Source organism: Papaver somniferum, chromosome 2 (assembly GCF_003573695.1).
Source record: "Papaver somniferum cultivar HN1 chromosome 2, ASM357369v1, whole genome shotgun sequence".
Taxonomy (NCBI): Eukaryota; Viridiplantae; Streptophyta; class Magnoliopsida; order Ranunculales; family Papaveraceae; genus Papaver; species Papaver somniferum.
In genome coordinates, this window is record NC_039359.1 from 101,488,583 (window position 1) to 101,499,306 (window position 10,724).

The following is a 10,724-nucleotide window of genomic DNA, read 5'->3' on the forward strand; positions in this document are numbered from 1 at the left end:
ATCCGTTTTAAATGATAATGGGTCTATGAGTCGTGATATTATTGCTCCATTGAGCTATTGTTCCGTGGATGAATTTGAATCAATATTAGCTGCGGAAATCATTTCAGCTGATTTAGAACCTGATTTAGAGAGTTCTGCGAATAAATTGTCAAACAATCTGAACCTGTTGCTTATCGGAGTGATGTAATTTTCACTTACAATTTTTAGTGGGAATGAATTTAAACATCTTTCTGGAGATTTAATATTTGCAGGTGCATATTTTCAGCTGACCGGATTAGTTGGGATGATCCTCTACTTTTTAGACTCTATATATATGATTGGATGTCTACTTTGGGGTACCAACCTACCCTTGTTTGAGACTACATGCTATTGGAAAGTTGGGAAACAAATACATTTCTCTTCATGGGAGTCAACCCATCATATTTGTTCCCTTTACTCTATCTCTTATTTTTATTGTTTATTTTTGTATTTCCCATCTTAATTTCTACGTTGGATGACTCAATTACATTGAGGAAAATGTAATGTTTAAGTGTGGGGGAGTGGGTAATTATCCATATTTTTGCAGGCTTTCACTTTTGTTAGAATTAAAAAAAAAATCAATTGCATAATATCCCTGTTATGCTCGAGGACTAGCGAAATATAAGTGTGGGGGTGTTGATAAGCATGTATATGCTACATTTTATACCCATATTTATATTAGCTATGATATAATATTTTAGTTACTAATACAATTTTAGTGCTTTTGTAGAAAGTACAAGTGAATTCGATCATCCAGCGAATAAACATCAAAATGTGAGACTTAATGGTGTTTGCGACGAAAAAGGAAAAATGTGGTTGGCCTGGTACTTCCATATATCAGCAACCGCAATGATGAAATGTGGTTGGCCTGGAATTTTCATGTATCAGCAACCACAATGATCAATTATGCGGGCCTGGTATTTCTATATATCAACAACACTGATTATGCTGGCATGGTATTTCCATGTATCAGCAGCCGGGTTGGCCTGGTATTTCCATGTATCAGCAACCACAATTATGAAATGGGGTTAGCCTGGTATTTCCATATATCAACAACCACAATGAAAAAAATGACAAAATGTAGCTGGCCTGTTATCTCCATATATATCAGCAACATAAAATTGTTTCATACGCGAGGCACAAACGCAACAAATGAATTCAAATCAAAGTGGGGTTGGCACCTGCAAACTGAAAACGGGAGTATTTTAACTTTCTTACTTTATTACAAATATATTCCACCGGGAAAGATAATTTATTTTCCATGTGAAGAATTAATTGAGGAATATTTACACGTGAGATTATTTTGGAAATAAAGTAACTCTTTCTTCATTTGGGAGATTTTGGAAATAAGGAGAAATTATTATTTCATTGGAAGAACGAGGTGGCAATACTATTTGGGGAAAGATACTGATGAGGACATCAACTTGCATGCAAGATATTTTCATAGAATAATTTATTTTGATTCTTTGATTAATGAAATAAAAGAAAGGGAAGGTTATAAGAAGGGGTGTCGACTATTTGAGAGGAGAGTCCGACTACAGGGCCGTAAGTAGAGAAGGGTTTTGAAGTTTTGTTTTCGATTCTTCATTTTTCATTAGCTAGAGATTGATTTTAATATGTTTATGGCTTTTGAGAAAGCCATGTCTAGCTAGAGTCATGTTAGTGTTTAGGTAGAAACCAATTTAATTGTGTAAACTCTACATTTATATGCTCAATAATGATTTGAATGACTAGTAGTTTTTCTTCATATGGCTTGGTATTTTATTGTTCATGTGATTTTCTTGATTATTTATGCTTTTCAATTGATATGGCGTGCTTTGGTTAAGTTCTTTGACGTGATATGCTTTATGATTGATAGGTAATGCTTTAGAATCACTACTCATGAAGCGAAGAAAATTACAGCGGAGAAACAATATTTGAAAATGCATGGAATATATTTTTAATGACTAGTAGAATTTGCATAATTAATTGGTGGAAACCGAAAATCCTAATAACCCGCTCTCATTTTGTTTACTGTTAGAATTATTATTATTTCATTTTGTTCTAAATTTTTGAAAATCGTTCAAATATTATCTTGTCGATTAGTTAGTTTTGATATTAATTAGTAGTAGTATTTCACACTCCTCGTGGGAACGACCTGTACTTGCCATTGTTCTGCTAGTTAGACATTGTGCACTTGCAGTATTTTATTGTAGGTTTCCCAGCCTACCAGTATAGATCCAACAATTCCTTCAAGCAACAAACTACACATTTATCATAATCCTTCTTCCATTGCCAATACAACTCTCCAAATAAGATTCGAACTCGGCCACGGACATTGAGTGTACCTAAATCCCAATGATGTTGAAAAGCCTTCCATAGTAACCCATTCGCTTCATACTCTGATTTGATTTTCTTCTTGTCCTCCTCTCGTTGTTCCGGAGTTAGTTTTTGAAGACGCTCATCTTCCTCCTTTTCACGAGCGGTACCTTTTTGTGGATTTGGCCTTTGGACATGACCTCTACAATTACTTCTAATATTGCATTCTATTTGCCATGTGCAAAGAAAATGTTTAGCGTCCGGAAAAACCACTCATATGGCATTCATTAGTGCTTGGTCCTTATCCGTTATTATGATCCTCGGAGTTTGATGGCCATGATATATCTCCTTCAAGGTCTCTAGAGTCCAAGTAAAACTCACATCAGTCTCCCGATACATAAACCCCCATGCTACCGTGAAAGTTTGCTTGTCGGAAGTATAGCAAGCTATGTTTAACAATGACAGGTTTTACTTGTTGGTCTTGTACGTACAATCTATTAACAAAATTTGATAGAAGCATTGGTCCAACTTGATCATCTCCGGATGCGCCAAGAAAATACGAGTCACTTTGCCTTCCAATACCTACTTCCTCATTGTGTATCAGTGTTGATCGTCTAACCACTGATATTGTTCCATAACCGCTCTACCATCCCATTCCCTCTTCCTAAAGGCTGCTCTTGTCGTGGAAATTTGCCTCAAAGTGGAAAAGTTATCCTTATCATCCTCCTTAATCTTCCTAAGGATGTCACTTGGTTTACACGCTTTCATCGACCTTACCGTTTCCAATTGATGTGGTTTAAACCCACAAACGGCCGTGTGTCCAATAAGATATTCCGGATCATCATGATTATGACAACTATTCATCACTTTATCGAGCTTGTATACCTTGCCATTGGGTCCACTGGGTCTATTAATTATAATCTTAAACGGGCAACCATACTTCTTTGATTTAGTAATTTATTCCCTTGTCGTCTTCTTCGCGTATGGTCTGTCCTTTCCCCAGTGACTTTCTTGCTTTCCACCTCTCTCACAAACAAGTTCTAAACGATCTTTTTTTGAACGACGACCTAAAACTAATGCGCATTTGATCTCTATGCCCTTGTCTATAAACTATTGCATTGCATCGTTTCTTTTCTTTCCATTCCAAGTCGGTGAAATAGTGGGCAGGGGTATCAGCACCCAGCAGAGATACAACTTTGGGGCTTATCTTCGTCGAACGCCTCAACAATCTATAACATATATCGAAAGGTGTAGGATTTAGAATCGGTTTATGTGTCACAGTCGAGACAACCGATTGACAGGAATTAGATTATATGAGCAATTATAAAGTCCGATTAAGGACTTGATGATTTCAGAGAAAAATTTCCATATTTCACAATCGGTTCACATTGCATAACATGTAATCCGATTTTCGTCATCTATATTCATGTATCATTTCGTCTCCACAATCGGATTACATATATACATAAATGAACCGATTGTGAACTTAGTGTATTTTACGTGAACATCCAAGTGAAGGAATCGACATATGTACATCACCAACAAAAACCTATTTTGGTCACGTACCCATCGCGCCAAAAATTTACCACAATTGGATTATATGGTGATGAACAACGACCGATTATGATACCCAATTTGGGGATTTTATCCAGAATCGGTTTATGTGGTGATATTGAATAAACCGATTCTGGGATTTTTTTTTGATTTTTTTCTTTGTGGGCGATCTAGACATGCAAATAGATGTTTATGGATCATTACAACTCATACCTGTCTATTTGAAGCATTATCACCTTCTTCTTCCTGGAGATATTGTTCTTGTGCTTGAATAATATCCTCAAGCATACTTTAGTTGTCATGCTCTTTTTCATTCAAAAAATTATCCAATTCGGTAGGATCGAAATCATGATTATCTGATACACCCACTTCTTCATCACTACTAGAGTCTTCATCGTCACTATTTTCATTTTTGCTAAGAAAAGCACAAACCCTAGTTTTTTCTTTTTTCCCTCCAAACCTTAAAAGAGGAAATGAATTTCTACTCTAATCCTAACACTATAATCAAGCTCAAACGCTAATTAATTTCACTAATACTAACTCAATTAATCATCACTAATGAATAAGGGCATATTAGCCATTAACATAAATAGGAGGATAAGGGGTTTCTAGAGATTACTTCTTAATGACACTTTTTATTTTTTAGTCATAGGCCCAAGTTAATCACGGTAAGCCCCAATTTAGCCATGATATTTTGGAATATGTTCCTCTTGCAAAAGCTCTATATGCCTACCAAAAATTAGCACATTCCAAAATGTATGACACCCTCAACTACCTATCTTAATTTCAATGGTTACAAATCAGTTGGTTTTCGACGGCTCATTTTCAAAATAGCATATGGTGATGTTTCACGTTTCGGAATAAGCTTATTTTTGCTGAGAACATATATAAGAAGAACATATCCCCAAAATATTAGCTTCAAATTCGTAACGGTTTGATTTTATTCACAAAAATAACGCTCAATGTGTGAAAATAAAAGTGTTAGATTGATTTATCATCACTCATTCAACTCTATATGCCAAATAAATAATTACCAAGGAAATAAATAGCTTCCCAGCTTCAACGTGGGAAAAATAATTTTGTAACTCTCAAACATTGAACTTTTGCCACAATTGTTCAGAAAATTCCCCGCTGAAATATCACAATTTTGGGTTATTGACATATGAATCCCATTTAACCAAAACCCATCTATCATAATCCTAGTACAAAAGGTTCTCCTGGAGACTGAAAAGATATGTATACATAAATTACACAACCAGAAAAATGCCTTAGCGGATTGGGTGATATTGAGCAGACACCCTTTTGGGAGGAAGCTTGCGCAGGATGAAGAGGACAAGAGCTGATGGTAGAATTTCAGCAAGCTGTAGTTCGATTTTTGGACAATAATTAAGTTAGAAAATGGTTTTGAAGCAAATATAACAAGTTAAGGTCGCAAAGCGTACCAAGTAATACACTAGGTTCAGAACTGGATGATCCAAAACGTCGAGAGAGGCATCCTTATCAAATGCAGATAAAGCAACCTGCCCATGAACATATTATGAGTAGGTAACAACGTGGTGTACCAGAACATCAAGAAATATACATTACGTATCTACTGAACTTGAAATTCAAATCTGTATCTTTCCATGCTTTACAGTTGCATATTACATGCACTCAACTAGCACAAAAAATGAGATCATCAAATCATGCATCTCTGAAATTTGGTCTGGTTCTCTTGTTGCAAATTCTTTGTTCTTCCGTGATAATTAAGGATCACATCCCAGGAATTCAGGCATTAAGATGTTTCCTAGCTTTACCATCCCGACAACACAAGTCTTAGCTATCCTAACCCTATGATTATTCTTTTTGCAACTCTCCAATATATCATAGCTTTTTAAAACATAGTTAATTATAAGTACGCAAGGAAGTATATTTATACACACATTCGCCAGACCTATATTTTATATCCTTAAGGTTTTCATTCACTTGACATGTTTAGCTAAGCCGTTAGAAATAAACAAATAGCATATTCAATAGCTACTAAATTCAGGGCACTCACCACAAAGCACCTGAGGAGAAAGCAGGCGAAACATACTGCTGTGACAGATCCAACCTGAATCAGATTCCGGACAACATTAATAAGGTTTAAGTTGGAGAAGAAAAAGAATATTCTCAAACATTTGATGCAAAGAGAACGCTGCATGAGATTCAACGTCCTTCGATATATCTTGCTAATATACTATGGAGTTTCATTTCATGCTTGTTGATTTATGTGCTATGTTCCTGAATTGGAAAAAAATGTTGCCTGCAACTAAGATACACGATTGATGGGCAGCCTACAAATGGGACAGTAATTACCTCATGAAGCTTCTTTCTTCTCCCTTTAGACTCGATAGGAAACCGCCGCAGCATGAAAAATAATCTGCAACATTAAAATGGATAACTTGTTATCTACTTCAAGCTAAAGCCATGGGATAGAACCATATCCACTATGAGGAAAATTGTATAGAAAGAGGACTTGCCTTCCTCCATAAATCAAGAAACCTAGCGCAGCAATGAGTGACACCACTGAAAAGCAAGAAAGGAAGCAAGCATTCAAAGGAAAGAAAGCGATCAAATGCACAAAACCAAGTAGGTGAAATTAAGGACCTCAATTCCTAAGATTGGCAATAAAACTACACCTGCCATAAATATCTTCCCAACAGACTCTGCAACATCATTGTCGTTTATCCACAGGTATATCCAGAGACAAACCTGATATTAAGAATCTGTTATTTTCCACATAAGCATAGCGGGGGAAATTAAAAGTCTGATTGCCTAATTTCTATCTTCAATTTAGTAAGTTAGTGCATTACGTATTTCATTCAACATACTAAACAAACTTTTAGTTCAGACAGGAGATCACAAGATTTTGCTAGTTCTTCTTTTTTAATTCTTTTTCACACAGTTGAATAACATAGATCAAAGAATTGGGTGATAACTGATAAATACAATTTGTAACCAAGGAGAACATTTTCTCAAACAATTGAAATTAAGAGTGCCTTGTGACACTGAGGAAAAAGTGCTGCTTCACGCCCCTACTTCCCTGTGTAGGATTTGTGAAATTATCTAAATTGCAAATAAAACAAATGTCTAATCCTGTCTAATACAGTGAAGCATAGCTACTTCTTGAGGAGCATTATGAGATATAAAGCAAGTAGGTAAACACTAAATGTACTCTGAGAAGACCAGGAGGCAGAAAGAAGTTCAATTTTACTCTTTGAGTTAATACTTAATGTTACAAATACTAAGAACTATAAATGACAATTTGATTTGGGTGAAGAGTGCACCTGTATGAGATATACTCCACCGTTGACTGAAATGTACACAATCCTGAGCTTATCCGCCGGAAGACTTCTTGCCTGTCCACATTTAGAAATTGAATTACACCTTTACTTTCTGGTTCAGTAACACACGCAGAAGTTTTTCTTGAAGAGAGTTGTACGCTTGTTATTTCAGTTTTGGTATTCCTTAGGAATCCTTTTTTCACTCGTGAAGGAATCAATCACAATTGATAACATCACTGCAATTGCTGCCTTGTGTTTAAGTAGGATACAGAAGCAATTTTCTTACTTGCCTGATGATATATCTCTGCCCAAAATAAGACAAGTAGCGTGTAGGTAGAGAAAAACAGCAGTCCAGGAAACTCCACTAGCATCAAAGTAAACACCTGTCACAAGCAAACAAACAGTTCATATCAGACCCCTTGATCGCACAAATAATAAACTACATCTTTTTTTGCAAACATGGTATTTGTACCCCAACACTTCGAGTCCATAGTTAATAAAATGCGTCCTAACCGAAGTCTTACAATTCATTTAATGCAGATAGGTACTTAGCTGAATTATTTGCAAGTACATCCATCTTTTAAACATATCAACAAGAATTACTTTTTTGCATTCTAGCTTATCCTCTATTTTTGTTGGATAACAAAGACCCAAGCTTCGCAATTTGCTCCTACACAAACAAGTATCTAAACTACCATTTTTGTGGTTTTACGCAACCTCTAGATCAAATTACTGATTAATTGGAAAGCAAAATAAAACTGTTTTAAAGACAACTTTAGCCGACACAAACATATGTACATAATCAATTCTAAACGAATTCACCTTGACAAAACCAGTAAGTTCTTGAAAATGTTACCTTAATCTTGAAAACGAAAACTTGCTTATGAAACCCAAATACGATTGCCCTCACTGAAATACAAAATAGGTCGATATGAGTTAAAAACGTGATCAAATTAATTGCGCACACACAAAAAAAAAAACAGATTATTCACCTCCGTTTACGATAAAGTTCATTAGATGAAAAACTTTCTGCGTTGTCCATCCATATTCAGGCACTCTAACTTCAATCCTTATGAGTTGAATCTGCACCATACAAACCCAAAAAAATTGCCTTGAGCCCAAATTTTTAAAAAAAAATGGTACTAAATTCGCATTTTAAGCTGATAACTTTGTAATCTTGATCCAAACAACAACTAAAATAACTAAAATCAAAGCTCAAAAGAATCAAAGAACCTAATCTACTGAAGTCAAACACAAACTTAAAATCAAAAGAGGATAGAGATTAACCAAAGCAACTAAAGAAACTAGGGCATAAGCACCACAAAGAGAGAAGAAGATTCCATCCTGCCATTGAGTTGACTCATTAACTTGGTTCCACCAATCAGAAGCCGGAGCTGTGAAATCCATTGCCGTCGAGATATTGAAGGGTAATCTCGTCATTAATGGGTTCTTCTCCCGAGAGATGGAATCCAAGAATCGGGGAAGAAGAGGTTTTTGAAAGTAGAGAGAGACCAGAGAAAGAGAGACAAGTAGAAGGAGGAGGAGGAGAAGATCTCTCTCTCTATCTAACAGCCAGCAGCGAACCAGCCAGCCAGGCAGCCAGTCTCTGAGTCTCCAATAAATCAAAGAGAGGGAAGGAGTGTTTGGTTGGTGTGAAAAACAAAGTCTACTGCCACTGCTGCTCGTACTTTCTCTCTTTCTCTCTGTTTAATTCTCTAATCTCTCCTCGTTCCTCTTTGATCCAACAAATTATTAGTATATTATTGCTCTTAAATTAATCCGTCTTGTTGATCAAAATCCATATTTGTATACCCTCTATAACAGGCGTGTACGTTCCCTTTCTTTTAAGTGGATGCGTACTCTTTTCTATTTAGTTTTTTCTATTTATATTTTTTTAAGAACGAAATCAGTTCGTCACCCAATTCGTGCAAAGTTGTGAAGGCCAAAACACCATACCTATATCCATGTAGCACATCTCCATATATTTATTGCGTTTTCAAGTGACAACTGCCAAAATAGTACGACCCGGTGTGAAGTGATGAGTGCTGGCGCTTGTGAAAGGTGATACCTACATTCATGGAAACATCTTTCCCATCCTCCCAATTGTATACAAGAATATCCACGAATCGGAGTGCGTTTACATTATTAGATATAAAGCCTAATGAAATTTCCTTCCTGACCACCTCCCCAGCCTTCCTAAATTTCTGCTCAACTTCCACGGCATAATGGTCTCCAAAGACATCCATGGATCTTCTGCAGCAAGGGCATACATCGTCCTGAACTGCCTAGGTCCAATGAATGGGAATGACCTTAAGGAAATCCATCGCGTGTGCAGTTCTGTTATTATGCCACAAAATCGAGTCACACTGCGTTAAAGAGGAGTTAGTGGGTATTTTCTCCTTGATGACATCAAAGTAAATGACTGTCAGTTTCTTCATATATTGAGGGGCAAATTCGTTGATGTCGAAAGTAGAATTTGAGATCCCAGAAATCTGAGTGAATGACTGTAAAACATGTAGGAATCTGTGACTTGAGTCTACTGTTGAGGTCTGCTTTAGGATGGTGTTTTGTAGATGCATATTTTGAGCACATGACGCAAGGAGGCAGTACTGCCCTGTATCAGTCATGGTGTACACACCTAAGCTTCCAGCCTTGATTGGCAAAGTAGTTAGGCGTTGTTGGAGCAGGCCAAAACCGACATCATCCCCCATAATGATGTTTCACATGTACTTCATAAGATGTTGGTCATAAAAAGTGACAGTATCCTGAATAACAAGTGGGTTTGTGGTCCGGAGTGCGAAGTATAACCTGGAAACACCACTACAATTGCGTAAGACCAGTAACTCACTTTGTGGGTCATTTAGTCTCTTAACCATGTCCATAAGATGTATGGTCTTCCCAACCATACTTTGAACCATGTCTCTGCAATATTGCATATCTAAGCTAACCGAACCTCCCAAGAGCTTCACTCCAATTTCAGGCTTGCCTATCGCAGCAGGGAAGTTGCATGCAATGTCTCTTCTAGGGTCAAAGGTAGGACAAAATATTTCAGTTTTAATGACAATCAAATAAAGACCCCTCTGCAGACCATCAACTTGGATAATTTTAAGGGCTTTAGCAACCTCCAATGTGTCACGTGCGATCGTCCCGTCATCTAAATACCAGGCATGCAGGTCTAATGAGCACACAGTAGCAATTTTCTAAATAATGGGATGAAAAGCAAAGGAAAATAACAGGGGACCAAGTGGGTCTCCCTGCTGTACAACCTTGGGCTTATGAAAGGATTGACTCATTGTAGTAAAGACGAGCAGGATTTGAGTAACAAAACTCGATCCATCGATAAATACATGGTAAGTGTGCTTTAACTTCCCTAATGAGTGTAGACCTATTGACAATGTTAAATGAATTTGAAAAGTCTATAAGAAACATTGTCATGGTACTATGATACCCCTTCGTTTCTAGGAGCCAGTAAGAAGAATGCATTATTCCTTCCCCACCACATGGTACACCAACCTTAAACTGGTATGAGCCTAAATAAGAAGTCATATC

General features: G+C 36.7%; 1 protein-coding gene across 1 annotated transcript; it reads right to left on the reverse strand.

Moving 5' to 3' along the window:
- Positions 1-4,837: 4,837 nt before the first annotated feature.
- LOC113348591 (tobamovirus multiplication protein 1-like) lies at positions 4,838-8,971 on the reverse strand. The gene is made up of 11 exons (XM_026592427.1): positions 8,463-8,971; positions 8,168-8,258; positions 8,032-8,084; positions 7,466-7,558; positions 7,179-7,250; positions 6,531-6,603; positions 6,372-6,417; positions 6,208-6,271; positions 5,909-5,962; positions 5,313-5,390; positions 4,838-5,231 (listed from the first exon to the last, which is right to left on the reverse strand). Exons 1-11 carry the CDS (start codon positions 8,613-8,615, stop codon positions 5,139-5,141), a joined length of 870 nt encoding a protein of 289 aa, XP_026448212.1. The 5' UTR covers positions 8,616-8,971; the 3' UTR covers positions 4,838-5,138.
- Between the last annotated feature and the right edge of the window lie 1,753 nt (positions 8,972-10,724).

Excerpts from the sequence above, each read along its gene's own strand:
- LOC113348591 (XM_026592427.1), bottom strand. The coding sequence starts at position 8,615 with ATGACGAGATTACCCTTCAATATCTCGACGGCAATGGATTTCACAGCT. Across the intron at positions 7,251-7,465 it reads GGGCAGAGATATATCATCAG|GCAAGAAGTCTTCCGGCGGA; the intron begins GCAAGTAAGAAA and ends AAATGTGGACAG. Across the intron at positions 6,272-6,371 it reads TTCTTGATTTATGGAGGAAG|ATTATTTTTCATGCTGCGGC; the intron begins GCAAGTCCTCTT and ends TTAATGTTGCAG.